The sequence below is a fragment of the Chiloscyllium punctatum genome, chromosome 48 (assembly GCF_047496795.1).
Source record: "Chiloscyllium punctatum isolate Juve2018m chromosome 48, sChiPun1.3, whole genome shotgun sequence".
NCBI classification, from domain to species: Eukaryota; Metazoa; Chordata; class Chondrichthyes; order Orectolobiformes; family Hemiscylliidae; genus Chiloscyllium; species Chiloscyllium punctatum.
In genome coordinates, this window is record NC_092786.1 from 48,846,326 (window position 1) to 48,872,709 (window position 26,384).

General features: G+C 41.0%; 1 protein-coding gene across 4 annotated transcripts; it reads right to left on the reverse strand.

Annotated features, from left to right (window-relative positions):
* Window positions 1–506: 506 nt before the first annotated feature.
* LOC140469170 (uncharacterized) lies at window positions 507–17,854 on the reverse strand. 4 transcript variants are annotated; one of them, XM_072565481.1, is made up of 7 exons: window positions 17,793–17,853; window positions 14,801–15,018; window positions 14,201–14,271; window positions 12,961–13,124; window positions 11,914–12,070; window positions 4,087–4,228; window positions 507–924 (listed from the first exon to the last, which is right to left on the reverse strand). In XM_072565481.1, the coding sequence occupies exons 3-7, from the start codon at window positions 14,202–14,204 to the stop codon at window positions 687–689; spliced, it is 705 nt and encodes a 234-aa protein (XP_072421582.1). In that variant the 5' UTR covers window positions 14,205–14,271; window positions 14,801–15,018; window positions 17,793–17,853; the 3' UTR covers window positions 507–686. The 4 variants fall into 4 exon arrangements, with proteins under 4 accessions (XP_072421582.1, XP_072421583.1, XP_072421584.1 ...); XM_072565482.1 differs by lacking the exon at window positions 14,801–15,018 and having other exon boundaries at window positions 17,793–17,854; XM_072565483.1 differs by lacking the exons at window positions 14,201–14,271; window positions 14,801–15,018 and having other exon boundaries at window positions 17,793–17,851.
* Between the last annotated feature and the right edge of the window lie 8,530 nt (window positions 17,855–26,384).

The following is a 26,384-nucleotide window of genomic DNA, read 5'->3' on the forward strand; positions in this document are numbered from 1 at the left end:
TTGTATTCCATCTGCCACTTCTTTGCCCACTCTCCTAACCTGGTCTAAATCCTTCTGCAGGCTCCCGTCTCCTCAATACTGCCTGTCCCTTCATTTATCTTTGTAGCATCTGCAAACTTAGCCAAAATACCCTACGTTTCCTCATCGAGATCATTAATGTATAAAGTGAAAAATTGTCCCAACACTGACCCTTGCAGAACACCACTAGTCATCGCTGCCATCCTGAGAAGGATCTGTTTATCCCCACTCTCTGCCTTCTGCCAGACAGCCAAGCTTCTATCCACACTAGTACCTTGCCTCTAACACCATGAACTTTTATCTAACTCAGTTACCTCTTGTGCAGCACCTTATCAAAGGCCTTCTGGAAGTCCAAGTGGATAATATCCATTTCTACTCATCAGGAACTGCAGCACAGTCGATCTGCCAGTGCATACTATATACTAATATACAATTCAAGTCTCATCATTTCAAAACATTAGCAAACTGAGATTTTTATTGTACTTTAGAGGAGCATCAGGAAATATGCTCAAAAAATTTCAGCAGTATACAAAATATATATGCAGATTAGATACATACCAAAGGAGAGAGTTTCTGCTTTCAAATAGGATTTCATGCAAGAACATGAATAATGTATGAACCTAAGGAAAAACAAACTGAATATTATGTTTTGCTGGGACCATTGGAAATTAATTCCACTTGTTTCTCATGGGTGCTATATAGGCCAGTGCCTGACTGGACTGGTCTGCTCCATGCCATTTGCTTTCCTGATGTTCCAGGGATTGGCGCACACGTTTTAATGTTTTCAGCAGCTCCTTGTTTTTTCTCAATAGTAATTCTCTCTCCTGCAAGGCCATATTTCGTTCCCTTCTGGCCACATCCCGCTCCCTTTCAGTGAAGACAAATTCATTTTCCAAATCCTGCAGCCTAAGGGTCATCAAATATAAGTTAATTTTGTTAAACAACATTTATTTCTGATCTCCCCCTATCCCTCTGCAAACACACATACCCATATATGCACACGTGTGTATACACACTCACAAAGAGCAATATTTCTCCCATTTTTACAAGTGCTGTTACCTGGTAGGGCACAGTCTCAAAGGTATTGGACGTCTTGCTCATGTGCAAGCTCATGGAATGAGGGGTCATGTTTATTAATTTGGTACCTCCAAAAGAAAGGTGCAAATGATAATTTCCTACTGTTAAAGTCCTGTGTTAACAGGACTGATACCCAGGACCAACAAGAATGGATGGGCATAGAATCTCCTTTGGTGAGGTGGAGGTGGGGTATGGGTTTAGTGGGTAAAGGTCAGGGTTGTTGTGAGGTTGTGCAAGGTTTGCTTGGAGGCTGCAGAGGAGTCCATGACTGGGTTAGATTTCTATAAGTAATCAACTCAATATAGAACTGTTGTCTTTTTCACAGCACTGCATGACATTTTGATCATAAAATGTTCCAGGTCACCAGCTTGAAGCATTTTAAAATGTTACGATATATATTACTGTCCATGTTTGATTGTTGGATGGGAACCTAATAGGAGTTGACGTTGATTTTTTCAAAGAACAGCATGGCAGAATTGTAGCGAGTTCAAGTCAATTGCCTATTTTGCACTCCATTCAATTTAACTCTCCACTGATTTGAAAAACTGAGCTTACAGTCCAGGCACAAACATATGGATTAGCTATTTGAGTATAGATTTGGGACTGGCTATTAATGAATAGCCATGGAACTAAATCTCTGCAATAATTCACACTTACAGAAAAGTCATGAAAAAAAGGAAGAAAAAGTAAATGCAAAATAATTGAAGTCATTACTAGTAAAGTTGTATTGCTATCCATAACTGAATTTACTTTCTTTAGTTGACGCTGAGATCAGAATCTCCCTCAGCTTATTTATGAATTGACCAAATGTCTAAAATTAAATTCAAAGAATTATTTGAACAAGTTAGAATTCTGCTTTTTGAATATATTTTAGCACGGAGCACTACAGAATACATTTCAGGATTAAATAACTGTATGCCCAAATCTGCATTTTATCATGTAATATCAGTGAAAAATAAGCTGTTGGTGATTAGAAATGACTGAATGATACGTGGAATGTGACAGAATTGTTGGGCCACGGAAGGGAACCAGCTAAGGATGGAGAATGCAGGATTCAAGCTTAGGGACACATTCAGGAGTTTTGATTGATAGATACTTTTTGCAGAACAAAGGGCATTTGTTCAACTTTTGCAGAATACTAAAAGGGTTGGAATGGAGTCAGTGATAGTGTATATCATTGGAGGGTAGGGATTGTTAATTGTATACTAACTGTGTTTAATTGTATCTAGGTGATGGATATTAACTGTGAATTCACTTGTACTTATTTGTGTAGGAAATAATGGTTGGTGAGGTTAGAAGTTGGAGATGGTCTCCTTCTTTAGATGCCATCCCGTATTCCCAATTCCTCTGCTTCCGCCGTATCTGCTCCCAGGAGGACCAATTCCACCCAGAATACACCAGATGGCCTCCTTCTTTAGAGACCGCAACTTCCCTTCCCACGTGGTTAAAGATGCCCTCCAACGCATCTCGTCCACATCCTGCACCTCCGCCCTCAGACCCCACCCCTCCAACCGTAACAAGGACAGAACGCCCCTGGTGCTCACCTTCCACCCTACCAAGCTCGCATAAACCAAATTATCCGCCAACTTTTCTGCCACCTCCAAAAAGACCCCACCACCAGAGATATATTTCCCTCCCCACCCCTTTCCGTCTTCCGCAAAGACCGTTCCCTCCGTGACTACCTGGTCAGGTCCACGCCCCCCTACAACCCACCCTCCCATCCTGGCACCTTCCCCCGCCACCGCAGGAATTGCAAAACCTGTGCCCACACCTCCTACCTCACCTCCATCCAAGGCCCTAAAGGAGCCTTCCACATCCATCAAAGTTTTACCTGCACATCCACCAATATCATTTATTGTATCCGTTGCTCCCAATACGGTCTCCTCTATATTGGGGAGACTGGACACACCTCCTAGCAAAGCGCTTTAGGGAACATCTCTGGGACACCCACACCAAACAACCACACCGCCCTGTGGCCCAACATTTCAACTCCCCCTCCCACTCTGCCGAGGACATGGAGGTCCTGGGCCTCCTTCACTGCTGCTCCCTCACCACCAGATGCCTGGAGGAAGAACACCTCATCTTCCACCTCGGAACACTTCAACCCCAGGGCATCAATGTGGACTTCAACAGCTTCCTCATTTCCCCTTCCCCCACCTCACCCTAGTTCTAAACTTCCAGCTCAGTAACTGTCCCCATGACTTGTCCTACCTGCCTATCTTCTTTTCCACCTATCCACTCTACCCTCCTCGTTGACCTATCGCCTTCATCCCCTCCCCACTCACCTATTGTACTCTATGCTACTTTCTCCCCACCCACACCCTCCTCTATCTTATCTCTCCACCCTTCAGGCTCTCTGCCTTTATTCCTGATGAAGGGCTTTTGCCCGAAACATCGGATGCTGCCTGAACTGCTGTGCTCTTCCAGCACCACTAATCCAGAATCTGGTTTCCAGCATCTTCAGACATTGTTTTTACCTGGTTGTAATGTGTGTCTCTATATAAATAAATGTTTATAAAAGTGTTTTAAGATTAGCTTCAGTTCTATTCTTCACACCTGGCTTTCTGGTTTGCAACAAGGGTATTTTTCAGTGATAGGATAGACTGGTTAAAGGTCAGGATACTGCCAATGAAAGGAGCTGGAGTAATGTCTGTGATAGGATTGATAGGCCTAACAGTCTTTTCCTATTTATATTGGATCCGATCCTGCAGGGATTGATTATTTCCAGAACTTGATAACTGAAGAAAACAACAGTTACTGTCTGAACTATTGAGTACTTCCAGCATTTTCCATCCTAATTTCTAAAGGATGCTGCTGGCGATCAACATCTTTTTAAACAGAATTATTTAAATTTTGCTTTAAACATGTTATTATGAATTTGTAAAATTGAACAGTTATAAATAATTTTAACTGGAAGTATATTTAATGGTGTTCATTAACATCATCAAATCTGTACTAAAGTGTAATTATAATAATATGCTGTTACGTTACCGCAGTAAATATTCTCTCTTCATGTCTTCAAGTGTTCTTTTGAGGGTAAGCGACTCTTCCATGTAACCCCTCTCTAGTTCCTGCTCAAGTGTTTGCATTTGATTCCATAGTTGGCTTTTCTTACCATGATTTTCCTGCTTTGCTGTGGATGCACACAAGAATTATATTTGAGATTTCTCTTCATCCAACTCAATAGAAAATAATAGTCATTAATATCTATGGAAATAGACAAAATATGAGAGTAGAATTTTCAAGAATGTTTGAGAAAAATGGACTTCTGCCTTTTGGAATGACTGGGAGTTCAACTCTTGAGTTATTGACAGGATGGGTGATGGAGAAATTGACATTAGAAAATGTTTAGTCATGTGCTTGGTGATCTTTTGTTTACCCAGACATGAATGTTTCCTGCTGTTTAGGTGTTAGCTCCACTCCCTTTGGTTCTATTATTCCCTGGACCAAACAGTTGTAGGTTCAATACCCAGTCCAGGGCTTGAGCATATGCCAGCTAGGTTGACATTTTACTGCAGCGCTGAAAGAATGCTGCAATGTTGGAGGCACTAGCTTTTGTATAAAATGATAAAATTCTATTGTGCTAATTCAGGTAGATATTACAAATCCTATTACATTATGCAAGAAAAGGGCAGGGAAATGTTCTGTGTAACATGCCGCCCACAACAAATGCCATCAAAAATAGATTAACTGATCATTCACTTCAATGCTATAAGTGGCACCTGCTGTGAGTAAAATAGCTACTATATTTACCCATATAATAATGGTCTCTGATTCCTCTGATTCCATTAGTTTGGAAAATATATTAATGAAGTCAATGCTGCTCTGGAATTTGTCTTATTTCCCTGGACACTAAATACCATTTTATATCCTTTATTCTTGCTACACAGTTGTCTCAAAATAATGTGCAATATACTGGGTATGTTATCAGTTCAATGCCTCACGAATTTTCACCTTCTGCCTCCCTCACCAATCCTTTCCTTCTAAAATTAACAGACTAAGAATCTTCAGTTGTCTTCCACGCATCTGTTAAATCCTGTTGCTGTAGTTAAACTGGACGTTGTTTCATTAGCTTGTTACAAACTGGAGATGTGTCACAGCTTGCAGTTGTGGATGCTGACAGCAGTTTCCAAGATCCTTTCATCACTTTTTGACATATTTCCAACATTTTGCATCTTGTGACTCTCCTACAGGTGTTCATCCAACTGAAACCCATTGATTGACATTTTCTAATGGTGGAGAGGCAGTGCAAATACAGCCCTTTAATCAACATGAACCAATTGCAATTAGGAATGCCTGCTGTCGATTTGGTAACAAATTTCAACATCTGACTTGCCTGTCAATGGGAACATTCTTCCTTATGAGCCTGGAGATATGTTGAGTGTGTAGGCAAAAATATGGCCGATAGAGTATAATGTAGGAAAAATTTGAAGTTTTTCACTTTTTGGCAGGAAGAATTTTTTTTTAAATCAGTGTATTGCTCAAGTAGAGGATAACTGCAGAATTCCAAGGTGTAGAGGGACCTAAAGAAAGGAAACAACAGGTATTGGGTTAGATGGGAAATTGGAATTTGAAGCACAGACTGGTCAGACATGATCTTGTTGAATGGATCAAGGGACTGAATGCCCTATTTCTGTTCATAATTTTTTTGTTTGTGGATTGTGAGTTCAGTTCTCCCTCTGGAGATTTGAGCACAAAATGTTGCTTAATGTTCCAATTATGGGTCAGTTGGTGATGCTGTCCCTCCTGTACCAAATGGTTGTAGGTTCAAATCCCAGTTCAGTACTTGAGGGAAAAGATGAAGACTGATTCTCCAGTATAGCACTGAGGGGCTGTTTCACTGTTAGAAGTGCTACATTAAACTGGAGCAAACATCTCATGACACTATTTTGAGGAACAGGGAAATTCTCTTCAATGAATTTAACTAAACAGTTTATCTCTTTTAATCAGAAGGTTTGAAAAAAGTTATCTTGTCACTGTAGCGTGGATGTTGTGAGAGCTTGCTGTGTGCGAATTGACTGTTGCATTACGACAGTAATTTCACTTCAAAGTAGTTAATTGGAGGTACAGCCTCTGGTACTATGCAAGATGCTTTATAAATGCAAAACTTTCTTTTAATATATTGAAGAATCAATAAAAATTTAATTTCAATTATAACTAATCTATGCACAAAAATGTGTTCACAGGACATAGCTGCTGCAGTCTACCCCAGTATTTATTTCCGAACTTCGGTTCGAGAAAATGATGGTGAACTGTCTTGAAATGCTGAGATCCATATGGTGTCAGGACATCCAGAGTGTTGTCCAGAAGGATTTTCACCCAGTGACAGTGAAAGATCAGCAATTGTAGTTCCAAACCAGGGAGTTGTGTGCCTTGGAGAGGAACTTACAGGTGGTGGTGTTTCGATGCATCTGCTGCCTTTGTCGTTCTCAGTGGTAAAAGTCAAAGGTTTGGGAGGTTCTTTTGAAGAGTTACTGCAGAGCATCATATAGATGGTACACACTGCTTCTAGTACATTCAGTGGTGGAGGGAGTGAACATTGAAGTAGTGGATGGGGTACCAATTAAATGGGCTGCTTCGTGCTGATCAATGTCAAGCTTCTTGAAAGTTGTTTGAGCTGTACTGATCATGGCAAGTGGGAAATATTCCATCACTGACTTATGACTTGTGGATGGTGGATAGGCCTTTAGGAGTGAGGAGGTGATTTACTCGCTGCAGACTCCCCAGCCTCAAACCTGCTCTTGTGAACACAGCATTTTAATAGTTGGCCATTTCTTTTTCTGGTCAATGGTAACCCTCCGAATGTTGAGAGTGGGGTATTGAGCAATGGTAATGCCATTGAATTATATTTTAAGAGATTTTTCAGTGGTTAAAACACTGGCATTTCTGTGCCAGCCTGCCTGAATTATATGCCAATGAAAAATATGCTGAATGTTTAGTTAAGGTTGAAAGGATAAATGCGATTTTCAACAAAAGCCCAAAGGTAACCAGAGGGAGTTATGGAATCAGCTTGCATGGAACAAACTAGGTTTTCAACTCCATGAATACTAATTTTGGGACTTTGCAGGGAAATTGAAGTGACTGGTATAAAAGTGTTATCAGCTCTTCATTCTAATGTTTTCCAGGTGTAGATGTAGCCTACTCAGTGGCTTCCACTAAGAAGATGGGTAGCTTAAGAACAGAGTCTTCTTTGTTGGATTGGTGTCAGGCATGCTGCCTGCAAAAGCACTGAGATACAAACACTCATTCTTAGAAGGTAGGCCCATCAGGTGCTCAAATAGACACCAGACGATGTACCACCCAATCAGCAACCCTTTGATGGCTGGCAGCTCTCACTGAGAGGGACAATCAGAAGCTGGCAGACCCAGCACTCAGCTGTACCACAGAGGTTATTACTGCTACAACACCCCCCAGCATCCCCGAATAAAGCTGCAACCCAGTGATAAAATAAGAGGAAGAGCAAATGGCTATCACGAAGTGGGGGTATGTGGAGCAGGGGTTCATGAGGTTTGGAAGCAAAGGTGGGGAAGGTTCTCAGCATCCCTTCCTCTAGTCCATGACCAGATTGTTCAGACAGAGGGATCCTCCCTCCAGCTGACAGGCAGCCTGCGCAGGTTTACGTGTCAGGTATGCACCTGTTATTTGTAGTTGCGAAACTTTAGCCAAGTTGGAAAGAGGCCCTTGAGGGTCATTACATGATTGTTAGGTGTTAATGTGTCTATGTCTGCTTACTATCCTGGCCACCAGACATAATGTCTTGCCAACATCTTCAGTTTGGAAACCCCTGGATGACCCTCGTGGAGTTCAGCCAGTATCTGGCAGTGACCTTTACTTGGAACAATCATTCTATTTCCCTTCAGCCTGCAGTGAAGCCCCAGTGTTAGTGATCTGCTTGCTATCTGTGTTTAGGTTTCCTTGGCTTGGTGGTGCCATTTCCTGTGATGATGTCAGTTCCTGTGGTGATGTCATTTCCTGTTCTCAGTGAGTGGGAAATAGGGTCCAAGTTGATATGTGTTTGTAGTTTGAGTTCCAATTGGAATGTTATGCTTCTATGAATTCTCGCGTGTGTCTCTGTTTGGCTTGCCTGAGGATGGATGTGTTGTCCAGTCGAAGTGGTGCCCTTCCTCATCTGCATGTAAGGATCCTAGTGAGAGTGGGTCATGTCTTTTTGTAGCTATTTGATGTTCACGTATCCTGGTGGCTAGTTTTCTGCCTGTTTGTCCAATGTCATGTCTGTTGCAGTTCTTGCAAGGTATTTTGTAGTTAGTTTTGCTTGTTGTCTGTATGGGATCTTTCAAGTTCATTAGCTGTTGTTTTAGTGTACTGGTGGGTTTGTCGGCTACCATGATGCCAAGAGGTCTGAGTAGTCTGGCAGTCATTTCCAAGATGTCTTTGATGTAGGGGAGAGTGGCTAGGGTTTTGTCTGCCTGTTTGGGTTTGTTGCTGAGAAATCGGTGGACTGTGTTCATTGGGTACCTTTTTTTTAATACGCTGTGTTGGTGATTTTCTATTGCTCTTTGGAGTCCCTCTGTGCTGCAGTGTGTGGTGCCTCATTGAAATAATGTTCTAATGGAATCTAGTTTGTGGATGTTGAGATGATTGTTTCTATAGTTCAGTATTTGTTCCGTACATGGTGTTTTCCTGTAGATGCTGGTTTGAAGTTCCCCATTGACTGTTTGTTCTACTGTGACTCTAGGAATGGCAGTTTGTTGTTTTCCTCTTCTTGAGCTAATTGTATGCCAGTAAGGGTATTATTGATGGTCTTGAAGGTTTCCATTAATTTGTTTCATTTTGTGATGACAAAGGTGTCATCCACATAGCTGACCCAAAGTTTGGGTTGGAAGATTGGCAGGGCTGTTTGTTCGAGTCTCTGCTTTACTGCCTCTGCAAAGAATCCTGATATCGGAGATCCCTTCAGTGTTCTGTTTGTCTGTCGGTTTTGTTGATGGTAAGGTGGGTGGTAAGGTATACATCCACTAGCTTGACAATGTTGCCCTTGCTGATGATGTTGGTGGTGTTTGGTGCATGTGTCTTTGGTTCTTCTAATAGTGTAGTCAGTGTTTCCTTGGCCAGGGTGATGTTGATGGATATGAACAGGACTGTTATGCCAAAGGAGACCATTATTTCATCTTCTTCTATCTTGGTGTCTTTGGTATCCAGTAATTCTTGGGTGGAGTGAATGGAGTGGCGTGAGTCTTCTAAGTGTTTTCGTCTTCGGTGTAGCTCCTTGGCTAGTGTGTATGTTGGTGTTCCAGGTAGCAAGACTATTGGTCTGAGGGGGGCTCCTGGTTTGTGAATTTTGGGTAATCCATAGAAGCATGGTGTGTTGGATCCATGTGGTTTCATTTTTTGGAAGTCTGTCTTGTTTAATTCTCCAGATTTCTGAAGGTTTTTGAGTAGAGTTGTGATTTGGTTCTCTAGTTGTGGGGTCGGGTCTATCGCCACTTGTTGGTAAGTATTGGTATCTGCAAGTAATGTGTTCGCTTTCTCAATGTAGTCTCTTTGGTTTAAGATGACAGTCAAGTGTCCTTTGTCTGCAGGTAGGATGACAATATTTTTATCTTTTTTGAGTCCTTCTAGTACTTTCCTTTTTTGTGTATTGAGTGTGTTTCCTTTCTTTTTCCTGCTTAATGTTGGTGCAACTGTCTGTCTGATGGTTTGCTGGGTTCCTTCTGTGAGTTTGTTGTCTTTCAGTATTGTTTCTCATGCTGCTCAGAAGTTATAATTTAATCCTTTTGGCTTTTTCAGTGTCTGTTAAGTTTTGTTTTTAATCCATGCTTCTGTGTTGTTTATTTTGTGTGAGTTTGTCTAGTTTTTTTCTGCAGGTCTAGTTTTTTTCATTTTTAGTTTGTCGCTGTCATCTCAGAAATGACTGCCAGACTACTCAGCCCTCTTTGGATCATGGTAGCCCACAAACCCACCAACACACTAAGTCAGCAGCTAATGAACTTGAAAGACCCCATACAGACATATTGGGCAAACAGGCAGAAAACAAGTCACCAGGAGACATGAACATCAACTAGCCACAAAAAGACATGACCCACTCTCACTATATCCTTACATATAGATGAGGAGAGACACCACTTTGACTGGGACAACACGTCCATCCTCAGACAAGTCAAACAGAGACACGCATGAGAATTCCTAGAAGCATGGCATTCCAACCAGAACTCGATCAACAAACACATCGATTTGGACCCTATTTACCACTCTCTAAGAAAAATAACAGGAACTTACTTCACCACAGAAACTGACCACCACAGGAAATGACATCACCAACCCAAGGAAACCTAAGCACATAAATAGAAGACAGGTCACTAACACTAGTGCTTCACCAGAGGTTCACTGATGATGTTACCTTGTATGGTGCCGAAACGTCTGAAAATGAACTTTCCAGCTCAGCGAGCAAACTTATATACAGAACTTAGTATTAGAGCCCATCACTGAATTTAGACTGAAACTATGGGCAGCACCGCTTTGTCCTCTTTAAGTGGATGTATTAGGCGTTTGTGGTTCATTATTATTACAAATTTACATCTGTAAAGGTATTCGTGGAACCTCCTGACTCCAAATATGACCATCAAACCTTCATTCTCTGTCTGGGTGTATTTATGCTCTGCATTAGCCAATGTGCTGGATGCATAGGTTATTTGGTGTTCCACTCGATTGGGCCACCTATGAACTAATGCTATCACGATGCCATACAGGGAGGCATCACATCTCAATATCAGCTCTCACTTGGGATCATAGTGTGCCAACACCTTCATATGATGATAGCTATTTCTTCATTTCTCTGAAAGCTTTGACTTGGTTACTTGACAATTTCCAAGGCTGCCTGTTTTCTTTTAAGAATTCATGCAAAGGTGCCAGGATAGAGGCCAGGTTAATATTTCTCAACCAACTTTGCTCCATCAAGGTTAGGCCCAAACCTTTTGCTTTAATCAGTGATAACTGAAACAGATACTTCTCAGGAGAAGCCGGATCCAAAGTTGTACATTTAATCTGTAAAGGTCCCCTGGTATAGGTTCTCAGTCTAGCCCAGGTTCCTCCGTTATGGCCTGAGTGAGGCAATGCAATTGTTCTCACTGAATTGGTGTCCCCCACGTTCATTTGGACTGGCAAGGTCATCTACTTCCATCAGAATACTCTGCAATTCATATGCTCTCATTGCCATATTTTCGAATGATAAAGCCATTTCTAGTGCCTGTTTGAAGTCTAGTTGGGCTTCAGCTAGTATGTGATTTTTTCATGATTATATTATTAATCCCACTCTCATCGCCACTGAAATAACTCCACAGAGGCTGGTATCCCATCATCAAGTCACCCTTTATTAACACATGGAGATCCAGCTCCCTCAGAGCCAGCTCTCAGAATAAACAGGATGTCTGATGATCCAGTTTTTGTCAAGTTATGTTACTGGTTTTATTCATAATTCATATTTTCATGATGACTAGGTTTGTCTCAATCAGGAAATCGTCATCTCAAAATTATTCAATTTGGTAAGCAATGTAAATAATCCGGGTAACTATTACTTTTGGGCAAAAATGATACCACAGTTTATTATTGGCATGGAATTTCAACTTATTCAGCTCAACATAAATATTGCATTAAATCACAAATTCAGTTAGTCATGTTATCTATAAATCAAACAAACAAAAGGGGACAAGTTATGATCCTGTTCTTATCTGTCAGCCAGGGCTCCCTGATTGGACCAGATTAACAGCCCAATTCAGGGAATTCATATTCTGTCAGGTCCACCTGGTGGACTTCATTACAATTGCTATAAAAACACTTGCACTTTGTATTAGTTTTCTTTACCTAGGCACTTGGTTAATCCTGTGCCATGTAAGACTTTGGCCAACTGGACATAGCCTGTCTCATTCAGCAGCTCAGAGAATGGCTCTAAGACCCAACTTCCTTCTCCTTCCAACAGTGAAAGCAGTTTTGCGACTTTAAGCTCTTGGCTACCTTCCTTCTGCAAGAAAAAGAGATGGAACCCCATATGAAATTTAAAATGTAAATCAATGAAATTCAGAAACTTAGATTGCATTTCAGCAAAAAATAATCATTGTTTATTTACACCTCTTCCAAATGAATCTTCTGTTTACTTTAGTGAACTTTCTGATTCCCTTACTCAAATTTCTCTCCTGTATTCTTAAAATTGCTTAATATATTTTGGGTTTATTCCACAGCTATTTAGTTACCCAGTCTTGTTGTTAGCCTTCTTCTGTGAGGCTAGACAATGAGTGTCCACAGCTTCTAAACATCTAGCATTTAGAAGGACAAGAGCAGCAGATACATGGGAACACAACACCTGAAAGTTCAACCCCAAGTCACACATTAACCTGACCTGAAACTAAATCACCATTCCGACACTGACACTGTGTCAAAATTCTGGAACTCTTTCCTAACAGCATTGTGGGAGTACCTATACCCTAAGGATTGTGGTGGTTCAAGAAGGCAACTCAACACCTTTAAAGGCAATTTGGGGATGGACAATGAATGTTTTTTTTAAAACCAACTTGTTTGGGCATGTAATGAGACTCATGTTAGGGCAGACAGGACTCGAGCCCAAGTCTTATAGATAGGGAGACTGCATCACAAGGTCATTGAGTATTGACAGTGCCACCCATATCCTGTGAATGAATTTTAAAAAAAGCTTCTCTTGAGTGACATCAGCACCAAATCTAATCACATTTTCTGCTGGTATCAGCTCAAGTGACTGCAATGATAGAAAGCCTTATTGATTTTATTTAAAATTCGAAAAGTCTAGAGGCATAACGGTCAATTTTAGAACCTGTTGCCTGGTTCCATTGGTTCACTATTTCCACTTTATGTTAAGATATATTATTTCCTCCTTTTTACCTGGATTATTTGGATCTGCTGATCAGACAGAATTCCTTTTTCTTGGAGAAGTCTGTAGAACACTGGTGACATCTGAAGGTGGCCGACAATTGAGGGATAATTTGCCCGAATCACATCTCTATGAAAGTCTTTGTTCAGTGTATTTTCATGGTTAGTTCTGAAATCTGAGATTCAAACACTTTCATTTAACGTTGGGGTGCAAATATTGTCAACAATCCAACACTTTGATTTGTTTCTCTTTTTTACCAAATTATGACAGTCATTAGAGTTTCTTTGTTATATTCTGGATACAAGACGTTAAGCAATCATAAGAGAACAAGTTAAGAAGCAACAGATAAGTAGAGAGGCATGATTTTGCTTTGCACCATCACCCTTGACTGTTGTCTCCCCATTACAGATCTTTCCCTTTTCTTATTTCACTGTACCCTATTCCCTGGCTTGGTAAGTACTTGAAAGGTTGATCATCTCTAACTTCTTCTTTTGACAGTGCCTTGTGGTTGAGAATAACTTACTTGTCCTCCAGTGGGTGCTGGTTTCTGCAGTGGCTGAATAGTCCAATCCTGGACCACAGCCTCTTCCATGACTGGGGCAAGTGGTGTTTGATGAGGTGGGTGGCTGAGACATTCTGTATTCTGTATGCTTTTTCCACTGCTTAAACTCGGCCTCCATATGTTCCACTTGGTAGCACTCAGAGGGGTTGATGCCTTTGTAGATGCTTCTTCTCCAATTAGTGTGTTGTAGCGCAAGCAGTGAGGATGAAGCATTTGTTTCAGGAATCTTGTGTAGAGTGTGCATGATTATTGCCTCAATACCGGGGTTATTGGTCTGGGACAAGACACTTTCATCTCAAACATCTTCTAACGACATCATCAACCTGGCATGTTAACTTCTTCTCTCTGCACAGATACTGCCTGTTAAGTATTTACCAGCATTTTCCTTTCTTACTTCAATTACCAGCAAGATATTGCTTTTGTTTCAACAGAGAAGAGCATAGGAGAAGGAACTGGCAGAAGAATGGATTAAAAGGACAGAGAACTGTTGGACAGATAACTGTACTGTTGCTATCCTGATCTAGGTAGATAGGTAGATCGGCAGATCTTTTGAGATTTTGTGGTTATATTTCAGGATGTAGCTTGGGTTCCATTTTCTCACCTAGGGTTACTTTGACATCCTCTGCCTGCCCAACATATTGTCACAATGAATTTGCCATCTCAACAGCATATATTAATGTGAAAATTACCCATATTTATTGAACTGTGTAAACAGAGCCACCAGGAGAGAATTTCTTCATTTTAGTTGCTGCTTTGATTACTGTTGTGAAAAGAAAAGAATGTGAGAAAAATTAACTTTCTGCAGCTCCTGCTCCTGCTCCTGAAATCAATTTGTCAGCTAGTTACATGCAGTTTACCCGTTGATCAAGTTAATATGTGACTATATCACTCAAACTGTGAAGGCCCTGGGTAGCAAGGATAGAGAGTGGCTAAGTGGTAATGTCACCAGACAGGTATTCCAGAACCAGGCTAATGAATTTAATTTGGTATGAATTCAAATTCCATCATAGTGACTGGTGAAGTTTAAATACAGTGAATATAAAGCTACTTTTAGTTATGGTGACCATGAAATAATAAGCAATCATTGTGAAAACCCACCTGATTCACTCTTGCCTTTTAGAAAAGCAAATCTGCCATCTTTACCTGACCCATACATGACAGGGGTTAACTGTTAACTGTCCACTGACATCATGTAGAAAGCTTCCTCATTCAAGGGTGATTAGAGATGGGCAATAAAAGCTATCCTTGTCAGCGATGCCCTCATGGTTGTAGGAAGCATTGCAACTTACCTCAATGAGGGAAATATTGAACAGGGTTCCTGCTGGATTACTATCAACAGACAGTACACGATTGGAGTATGAGTTAAAATTGGACGAAGACCAGAGTCAGGCTTTCAATGGGGTAACACATCACAGAGATTCTTAATGTATGGACTCCGAGGTGATGTGAAAAATTACAGTTGTCTGAGCTGCCAGGGAATGACCATCACCCATCGTCAAAGTCTCCGCTGAAAAGAATGCAAAGTAAAAAGACTTATTTTATTCTGAAGTAGATTGCCATTTTCAGCCTAGGTCTGAGAGATTAACCCCATGGACTGAAGCTCCCCGGAAACAGAACTGGATACTTGTTCCTTGCCTATACTTGGGGAAGATAGAATAAACAAGCTGGTATTGTAGAGAGAGAGAGCTCTATTGCTGTTTTCTTGTCATAGCATCATGTAAATGTAAATAAAATATTGTGGTCGAAACAGTTAACCGCTGTGTTTCTGGAACATGTTGAGAAAAGAAAAGTCACCTCTGAGTTACTGCAGTGTCATTAGGTTCTGCATTACCTATATTCCTCATTCAGATTTCTCACTGCCTATTCTGAAGATATTACCCTTCCTAATAATTCCAAATGTATGTCTGACAAGTGGCCATTCTTCACATGTAAGCCTGGCAATGCTGTTTGATTCAAGTCCTGTCAAATCCTCACTTGGCATCCTCACCTGGCTTTTGTAACTGTGCAGTGAAAAGGAGCTGGATACAACCCTTCATTGGTTATTTTCCTTCCTAGTTCAGGGAGATTGAGACCAATTATAGATCTCCAGCTGTCTCCTCAGTTGAGGTTGGCACACTCTAGGGATCAAATATGGGATCTTCCTCTGTGTCATCAGCACACTCCTGGGAGCCTTAGGGAGTGGGGTAGTATAGAGAATGTGTTTTGTTTCAAATTCGTATTCAGTCTGTGTAAAACAGATTTAGATTGAAGAGCGTTGGAACCTCAATTGTAGTATAGCATGAACAGTGCTATTACATTAGGCAGATGGAGACAGACTAAGTCTCAGGTCTGTCTATCAGTTGAATTTGCTTGGCATCAACTTGACATTCTGTGCCTACTCTAAGCGAGATACTTTAGACTCTTTTAAGGGAAAAAAAATTATTTCACAGCCTGGCTCTTAGTCTCCCAGCAACAGTAGGCGCCGGTACTGAAAATTATGTCACCATGCTGGCACGCCTGCTGCATCGTAACCATGGTACCCAGTGTGCCTACTGGTGGCACCGTACTCTCATACCACACATGGAAACAATTCATTCAGCTGGCCTGCCAGTCAGAAAATGCAAACAAGGGAGTCTCATACTCAACCAAATCAATTCAATTAGGCATTAATGAACTGAAAAACCCAAGTGTATCATGGATTTCGTCAGACCAGGATCTATGCACTCAGAAAATGGGAAACAAAATACAAGGGTGGATAATAATGGGCTGACGGGGGCCATAAATTCCCGCATTGAGTTTAGTGTTACTGTTAAACAACGTGTTCATTTAATATTTTTATTGGAGACTTGTGAGTCTCGTTGTCACTGTTTGATATCCCCCCATCACAGCAGCAGCTTCAGGATAGAACAATGAAGGGTCCTGGTGACTGTGTGAAACTGGGCCTCTATTGTGGGTTTTACAGTACTTGTCGGCCAATCAACAGCATTCTATGCATCTACTCAAGCTCATTTGCATGAACTCATTCTCAGCTGAACAGACCCATTTGGCATTGTTTCAACTTTGACTCAAAGTCCCATGAAGGTGCCAGATGGGATCTTTATTTCCAGACTTTCTTTCTCACGAGAATTTATAGGGACATCACAGTAAGTTTTGCATAGTGCAAATCCGGGCGATACAGAATTAAGCAAGCCCAATAGAAATCAATAGCTGCCAGTACAGCCACCTCATTTATACACACTACAAAACCTTAGCATTTATTTTGCAATTACTTCTCCAGGAGGTGGCAACTCTCTGCTGGGGTACAGTTGTGCAGATCTCAGCTGCGTTCTAAATAGCTGAGGAATGATGCTATTTTTCATGCAGTCCCAGACTGGGTGCCAGTAAGTTCTTCATTTGTCCTGAATATCACAGTTAAGCTTCACTGTCTTCTGGCATTGAGAAACAGGAATACTGGGCCCTTTCCTCACTTGTTTCTAACACTGCTGGGGTTCATTTGTGTAATAATTTTAAAAAAATCATTTTCATGTTTCATGACCTTTGGCCACCCTGAGCTACTTTTTGGCCAATGAAGTACTTTTGAGCAGCATTACAATGTAGAAAACCTATTTTTTTTTTGACACAGCAAAATGCCACAAGCAGCAGTTCCACAATGGCCAAGTAACCTCTTTAAATGAAATAAAGACAGAAAATGCGAAAGAAACTCGACAGATCCGGCGCCATCTGTGGAGAGAGGAACCGAGTTTACGTTTCGAGTGTGAAGTGACGCTTTCTCAGAGTTCCAGAAAGAGTCCTCTCTGAGTCAAAATACTAACCGTGTTTCCCTCTGCACAGATGCCCCCAGATCTGAGTTTTTCTGTTTTTTGTTGCAAAGCTCCAGCGTTTCACTCTTATTAATCTGTGTTGGTTGAGCCATAAACCATAGCCAACACATCAGTGAAAACTCCCCTGATTTCTTTTGCACTCACTTAATGGGCAGCGGGGACCTAAATTTAATATTTCGTCTTTGAAGCAGACACCACTGACAGAGCAGAACCCCTTCAGTACTAATACTGGGAGGTTAGCTTAGAATTTGTGTTCACGTTGCAGTTGGGGTGTCGAACTCACAAACCTTTGACTCAGATCTAAGTATAGCAGCACACGAGCTGCGGAGGACACTTAATAAACTCCTTGCTAGCACCGTGTTGACAGCAGCACCATAGAACATACTACAGGTTAAAAATTAACTTGTATTGTTCAGTTAGTCGCATGCTTTCTCGCGAAACAAAACTTGTTTTTTTAAAAAAAATTCGATGAATTACTCACACTAATCTGTGCAAATTCCACCAGTCTGCGATTAAGGTGTGTTCTGAGCCATGGAGTAGGCTGTGTTTACATGGCTGGTTGCTAGGTGACTATACATAACATTGCTAAATTTACCTGGCTGGCAAGGATCTTGTCCAGGATGAATAATGTTCCAGCATTGCTCATCCTAACCTGCTCACTTACAGTGCTCAGTTTAAGTAGATAAAGGGTGATTTTGAAAGCTTTGTTTTATTATAGTGCAATGTCAGCAGGATTGCATTTAGGCAGGAGTAAGAAACCATGCCCAGAGAACAGGAAGATGAGGAAGATACTACTAGAGGAGGCCATTCAACTGATCCTAGCTCAACATTCAAAAAGAATCTACAGTTCGCTCATCATAATGTTTCACTTTTGGAGGTAAAAACAATGACTGCAGATGCTGGAAACCAGATTCTGGATTAGTGGTGCTGGAAGAGGGCAACAGTTCTGGCAGCATCCAAGGAGCTTTTTTTGTTAACCATTCCCAGAATGTTAGTGTCCACTACTAAACCAGACATATTTACCACCAACTGATCACTCTCTGTGTAAAACATGAATCTTAAATTTACCTGCCAATAGCTGTTACCTCCTTACTGTTCCTCCAACTTTAACCTCTGAATGCCCCTATTTTTCAAAGCAGTTCCATTGGACATTGTGCTTCAGCTGTTTAAGCTTTAAACTATGGTCTTTTCCCAAAGCCTATTCTCGTCCCTTAAATCACTGTTTAAACACCTACCTTTTTGACCAATCTTTTGATTGGTCATCCGTCTGATGCCTCTTTATGTGGGTCAGTTGAGCCAGGCAAATTATGTGACACAGTCTTGCAAAGCAAATATGCTTGTTCAGTGGGCATGCATATTTGACAGCAACCTATAATCCACAATCATTGCTAAACCAACACTGAATTCAGGAAACTAAATTGGACCAACCATTTAAATATTATGACTTCAAAAACAGGCCAGAGACTAGGGAATCCAGCAGTTAGTGACTCATCTCCTGATTTCTCAAAGCCTGTCCACCATTCACAAGGCAAAAGTCAGAAGTGTGATGGAATACTTTTTCTACTTGCCTGAATGAGTGCAGTTCCAACAACACTCAAGAACCTTGACACCATTCTGGATGAAGCAACCTACTTGATTGGCACTAAATCCATAATAATTCACTCCCTCCACCACCAATGCACATTAACGGCAGTATGTACCATCTAAAAGATACACTTCAGAAATTCACTAGGGCTACTTAGAGAGAATCTTCCATATCAATGACCACCACAATCTGGAAAAACAAGAATAGCAGATCAGTGGGAACAGAACCAGCTGGAGGTTTCCTGACTTGGAAATATATCACCGTTGCTTCAGCATCACTAGGTCAACATCCTGGAACTCATTCCCTAACAGCATTGTGGGTGTAACTATGCCAAATGATCATAGATAGAAGATAGCTCACAGCCACCTTCTCAAGGAAATTTGGGGATGGGTCATAAATGCTGGACCATGAATGAATTTTACTTCAGATATCTCAGATTAATTTTAATAATGGTCCAGGAGAATTATGTAGCACAATTATATGAGATATGGGTTTTAAAAAATTATACTACAAAAATTAAGCTCAAACTGCCTGAATGATGGTTTTACAGAGTAGAGTTGACTTTGACTTGGGCTAAATGGTGATCATGGGCTTGGACCACTTCAGTGCCTGGCCTGACTTTGGAGTCAATGTCAACTGAATATCAGACTGAACATGGAAAGAACCATGAAAGGTGGGGACACACAGAAACACGCGGCACGGTGGCTCAGTGGTTAGCACTGCTGCCTCACAGCAACAAGGACCCGGGTTTGATTCCTGTGTGAGTTTGCACATTTTCCCTGTGTCTGTGTGGGTTTCTTCCAGGTGCTCTGGTTTCCTCCCACAGTCAAAAGATGTGCAGGTTAGGTGAATTGGCCATGCTCAATTGCCCATAGTGCTAGGAGCATTAGTCAGAGAGAAATGGGTCTGGGTGGGTTACTCGGTGTGGAATGGTTGGGCTGAAGGGCCCATTTCCACACTGTAGAGAATCTAATCTAATTCTAAACAAAAAAAAATCACAAACATTTGTGGAATGGGGATTTTTCATGGAGCTCAGGGATGCATTCTTCTTCCTCCCCCAAAAAACTCTGAAATAATCAACGATTTTCACCTTTGACCCTCTTTTGGGGAGATTGGTAGGAGGAGCCATTTTAAACATGCAGCTGCCATTTTAATGAGAGTTGGGGTTCTGTTTGACCAATGCTTGCCAACTCTAATTGAACGTATACCAGGAAGTTTCACCACATGACATCTTGCTTCCAAATGCCATGCCCTGCATTCTCCATCTCCAAACTTTACATAACTGATAAAACGACATGTTAAAAAGTTGAAAATATCAACTCATTTCTAATGAGCCTGTGTTTTTCTCCTCGGTTTGAGCTTGCCAGTGGTCCCAAGTGAGTAATCTTCAGTTGCAGGAGAATACAGGACAAGTCTGCATGGTTGGTGATTCTGGAGTGATACTATCAGGTCTCAACCTTTGAGTGTTAATGATGTCTCACTAGCTGGAGTGAAGGTTTCACCCACTGTGTGCTATTAGAAAGGCACAGGGCACAAGTGCAGTGTGACTGTGATGGTTTCTATACTGGCAACATAATTCTTTGGTGGCACAATGGTTTGCACAGCTGTCTCATGATGCCAGGGACACAGGTTCAATTCCACCCTTGGGCAACTATCTATAGAATTTGTGCACTCTCTCTGTGTCTGCATTGGTTTTCTCCAGGTGCTCCGGTTTCCTCCCACAGTCCAAAGATGTGCAGGTTAGGTGGTCTGGCCATGCTAAATTGCCCATAGTGTACAGTGCCGATTAGGTGGATTAGCGATGGGCTACAGAGATAGGGTCAGCCTGGATGTGATGTTCCTCAGAGGGTTGATGTGGACTTGATGGACTGAACGACCTGCTTCCACACTGTTCAATGATTCTATGAAAGTTTGAAGTAACTCACAGATTTTGCAGAGGCATATAACTCATGCTGTATCTGCTCAGCAAATATTTTCTGCTGACACTGCGTTTTCATTTCCATTTCTTAGCAATGATGGTTCTAGCAAAAATGAGTTCAAGGACAAATCACCTATTTAAATACCAAATCTTTTATTGTATTTCTTGTCATTTTGGCATATGCAATGTATTTCTGAATAGGTTCAATGATAGCAGCGACATTAGAAAAATAAACAATAAAAGATCTCCCGGTCACACTTGAAATTTTGTTCCTGGCACACCCAGCATCCCCTATCACGGTTAGAACTTCCTGGTTAAATAATTGTTCCTATTTTGATTACAATCCTTACCACTGTTAAAGTCTGATCAGTGCGGGGGAAAAATATTTTTGATCTTTCTTTTAACAAAAGCTATATATATTGTATTGAGTGTAATGCCAGGCATCAGGGAGTTAACGATCTGGATATTGGATTCTATGTATACCATGAAAAAAACCCAAACTGCAGGACAGTGTCAGCGTTAGAAAAAGGAGTAGGAGAGAGGACAAGGTGAACAAAGCAACAATCATTAGTTAATGCCTATTTAGGATCTAAAAGTCTGCCAGTTGTCCAGAGAGAATTTGTAGCTCGATGTCTGTGGGACAGTGTGAGTTTGTGCTGGAGAAGAGTTCTAATTTCAATACAGCAAGGATGCAAGACTGCATTTGGAGACTGGGAGATACAGTATAGGAAGGTTCATAGGAATAATGGGCCGTTATCTATCTATAATACAAAAATGACATGTCTAGTGTGCAGTCCCTGTCAGTCAGAGTTTGCTGCCACTCAAAATGTCACATTCAATTCTCTGAGATATGAATGAAGAAGTGTTAAGGAAATGCAGCCGGAATGTTTGAGTCAGAGTGTCTGGGGTGTCTTTATTCACTTTGACAAAAGATTACCTAGTTTTTAACTTAATGGTAATTAGTTTTTGATCCTCAAAGAACTCACTGTGATCATTTCCAAAGCATAGTTTTTCATGTCATCAGATAGAGAGAGAGATAATAAAGGTTAAGCAGAGAACAAATACAGAGGTGATGAGCTCTTACAATTCACCTCAGCTGGGATAAGTGAGATTGCAGAGAAATTAAACGCAGCTCACCTGAGACTGGGTCTTTAAGTGATCTTTAGGAACAATTTCAAGTGAGAGAGAGGTTGAAGACAAGAGGTGAGAGAGATAACAAGCTCATGTATGTGTTAATGCATTGCAGCAATCTTAAGGAGGAGCTGTGCAATTGTGGCAACATGTGAGAATGACATATACTGTCACAATAGAGCTGATGTACATGCATCACCATGTTGAGTGATAAATACAGAGCATACAGTTGAACCAAAGAAAGTAAAGTTCCTTCCATCATGATATATTACAGAGTTTTTTTTTCTCAAATGCAGTCATTGTGTAAAACCTTTTAACTGAACAAGATACCTGTTGAGACTCATCTGAAACATTTGTACAGTGAGAGAAGCCACAATGGAGTTGCACATCTTTGATAAAGCTGCACAGGCCACCCTCTCGGCAACAGTCAGTCTTAACGCTCCTGAAAACAAAGGCCCTTTTCACTGATTTATCTCCATTGCATTTCAAAGCCATTTAATTCGGAATCATCTGAAAAAGGCACCAAAATACTACAAATGCGGTCTCACTCTCTGCGAGCTCTGTCCTTTCGTTAAAACAGAAGCAAACCTTTTAAAATCCCAAACTCATGTGATTCCAGCAGTGCATAGAGTTGGTGCATAGACTGTGGCCTGAAGCAAACTCATCCCCAAGCTTCACTAAAAGTAAAACAGAAATACTGATACCATTCATCTGATGACACCTTCAAAAATTTGACTCATGTTGTGATTTAGCAGTAAGTTCAATAGACAGAGAAATTCGGGAGGTGATCAAGCCCTAATTAATAGTAGCCCCACAATTTATGAAGGTAAAAACAATGACTGCAGATGCTGAAAATCAAATACTGGATTAGTGGTGCTGGAAGAGCACGCTCGCTGGATGCTGCCTGAACTGCTGTGCTCTTCCAGCACCACTAATCCACAATTTATGAATCCAAGTGGTGCATTTCTTCCCTCTGACTCTACAAAATACAAAATAATTTTTGGTTTTCTCATAGCCAAGAGCAATTTTAAAATTAATTTTTATGACCCAAGGAAACCTAAACATATAAATAAAAAGTGGGCCATACTACCAGTGCTTCACCAGAGGCACACTGATGATGTCACCTGTATGGTGACAAAACATCTGAAAATGAACCTTCCAGCTCAGCGAGCAAACTTGCATCCATTAACTTGGTTACTCTTGAGAATGTGCTAGCGAGCAGCCTTTTTGAACCAATGCAGTCCAATTGCTGTAGATTGATCCACAATACCTTTAGGAAGGGAATTACAGGATTTTGACCCAGCGACAATGATGGGACATTTTTATATTTCCAATGCAGGCTGGTGAGTGGCTTGGGGAAGAACTTACAAGTGGTGGCATTCCCATCTGCTGGCCTCATCCATCTAGATGGAAGTGGTTGTGGGTTTGGAAGGTGCTGTCCCATGATCTTTGGTGAATTTCTGCAATGCTTCTTGTAGATAGTACACACAGTGCAGCTATTGAATGTTAGTGGTGGAGGGAGTGGATGCTTGTGGATATGATGCCAGTCAAGTGGGCCAGTTTGTCCTAGATGGTGTCAAGCTTCTTGAGTGTTATTGGAGCCGAACTCATCCAGGCAAGTGGGGAGTATTCTTTCACACTCCTGACTTGTGCCTTGTAGTTGTGATTTAGGCTTTAGTGGTCAGGCTTTAGGGAGTCAGGAGGTCAGTTATTAACTGCAGGATTCTTAACCTCTGACCTGTTACTGTGGTGAGTCCTTTGGACCTTTGGTTAGGCTACAAAGGTCTGGAAATGACAATCCAAGTTTAAACACCATAAATTGAGAAAATGGACAGGGCATTTCTACATTTTCACAAGTGAGACCTGCACTTATTTCAGGCAACCTGCAAGTCTGCCTAATATAGGCCTTCAAAGATTTTTACATTGGCCTGAACTCCTGGCCTCTGCAGGTTCATCAATTGACTATTGTTGTACGTGTTTTATGGCTTTAAATATACACGATTATATGAAAGGCACTTAAGTGTGTCTAATAATTTTTGTCCAATTATTTTCTTCTACTTTCCTATGTGTCTGATAGTTGTCTAACACCCCTCAGTCTTCCAAAATAAAAATGGGCTAAAAATGATCTTCCCTTCCAGCACACTTCTGACATACAGAGTGCTGTACTCTGCATCTTACTGTGCTAGACCTAACACAGAAGTCTTTGATACTAATATTGGATGCCAAAGTAGAGAAGTGTTGCAGTCCAATGCTCTCAAACTGATGAGCAGGAAAAACTCACTCCCCCACATACAATTATTTTAATAGTGCACTCAGCATTCACAAAGAATAGTCCATGTAAAAGGTCTGGAAGAAAATGTGTTCCATTTACTGCAAAATGTGATTGGATATATACAGATGAAAAGAATTGAGAGGAAATATCGACACTGAATATATTTTCCAATCCCTATTCATTTAGCAATCCTCAATTTGGCCCTACATTGATTTTGATTTTGAGAACATCACCACATTGAAGCCACTCATCATCCAGACTTGGAAATATATCACTGTTCCTTCAGTGTTGTTGGGTCAAAGTCCTGGAATTGCCCTCCAGATGATATTCTGAGTGTGTCTACACCAAATGGACTGTAACGGTTCAAGGAGATAGTTCGTCACTAAATAGGGCCAAGTCAGCGACACCCAATCCCCCGAATGAGTAAAAAGGGAATGATTAGTCCCTAGAATATATGAGACAGAATCTGAATGGTAGAATTTTGGACCAGTTAGGTCAGCAGAAAGCATGTTGAGAAAAAAGATATTTTGATTGATCTACGTCCTAAGTTGGGCAGTTTACCATCAAAGTCGCTGTTCTGAATGATGGAGAGACATTGTTCAAATTCATCATTGTACACATGATGCTGACTTTCATCAGGAAGTGTCACTGACAGTCAGTATGCAAATGGGAAAGAGAGACAGCCTGAGATTAGATTCCTGAAATACTGGAGAGGTACATATATGGACATGGTAATAGAGTCCTTTGTGGGAGGTAGACTGGCTATGTTGGGGTAGAGAGGATTCAAATTTTACAAGGACACTATCACAACAGATGAAATATAGAGTGAAATAATGGAATGGTTACAACTTGGTCCGTCATGCCAGCCCTCTGTTAGAGCAGTTCAACCTGTCCCATTCGTTTGCCCTTTTCCATTAGACAGAAAGGCAATAGAGGAAATTGGCATGTGGACCATACGAAATGATATGGAAAGGTACAATAAAACATGGTGTGCTGAGGTTGCAGTTGTGAAATACAGGGGTATTGACAAACAAGGTGCTCATGTTGCAGGTAGGGTGAAAAGAATAGTCAATCATGATTCAAACGGAACAGATCAATATGAGCTGGGCAACAACATTTCAAGGGTTTTGGAGAGGAATTGGAGAGTAATGTTACTTTTAATCTACTAGTAATCTCACTGCTGATTGATGTGATTTCCATCCTTTGTGGACATTAAAAGCAAAAGCTGGGAATAGAAAATTATCACCCATCACTTTCCAGAAATATTTTAGAATTTTATCTGAGAAACTCTTGAAATGTCACACACACAATAGTGTTTTACTGAAGTGTAAATCAATCATAAGAAATCTTGTTTTTTGTCATGTGCCTTTAGAACTGCACTTGTGAAAGAATAATCACAACTTCAGTGTGATCATGTAATATTCTCAAAATTTTGTCATCATTAATGGTTTTTAACTCAAGATGTTTCATCTTGTTTGTGGATAGTCCTTTCTTGTCTCAGTCAGTGGCAATATTAGTCTGTATGGAACTAAAAGATACACAACGGGAAGATTAAAATCCTACATTTAATTCATGGCCTGTGCTGAATCTACAGACCTCAAATGGGGGAACTTAACGTTTCTGAGCTTGTAAGGAGAGGAATCAGCCAGAGTGCCTGCTCCTGATCTGCCCTTAGTAGATAAAGTAACCTTATCCAGAGTAGACTATAGGAGCATACACTTCAGGCGAGGGGAGAGATTGAGAAGGAGAGTCCTTCATGGTAACCTCAGCGATGAAGGAGCTGAAACCACGTTGTTGGCATTAGTCTGCATCACAAACCAGCCAACTGAGCTCGAGTAATCTCTGTGGGAAATGGATGTACATGTTAATGACAAGGGCACTAAGTTCGGGTTGTCTTGGTTCGCGCAGCGAAGGAAAATCAAAACAGATGTAATTGTTTTTATTTTGAGACTGGTGTTGGAAGTGCACATAAATTCATTGACTCTAAAGCAAAAGGAAAACTGCAAATCTGCTGGGAAATAAAACTTATTTTTAATACTTTGACATTGATGTGCACAGAACACTGTGCATCGAACTCTGTTCACATGGGCACCGCTGTAAATAACACCCTACTTATTTGAGTCAGGGTGTTCTTAATGACACCAGTTCACACCAGCAATCAAATAAT

Excerpts from the sequence above, each read along its gene's own strand:
- LOC140469170 (XM_072565480.1), bottom strand. The coding sequence starts at position 13,629 with ATGGAGGCCGAGTTTAAGCAGTGGAAAAAGCATACAGAATACAGAATG. Across the intron at positions 12,071-12,960 it reads AGCAGATCCAAATAATCCAG|AAGGAAGGTAGCCAAGAGCT; the intron begins GTAAAAAGGAGG and ends TTTTTCTTGCAG. Across the intron at positions 925-4,086 it reads AAGAGAGAATATTTACTGCG|GCTGCAGGATTTGGAAAATG; the intron begins GTAACGTAACAG and ends GATGACCCTTAG.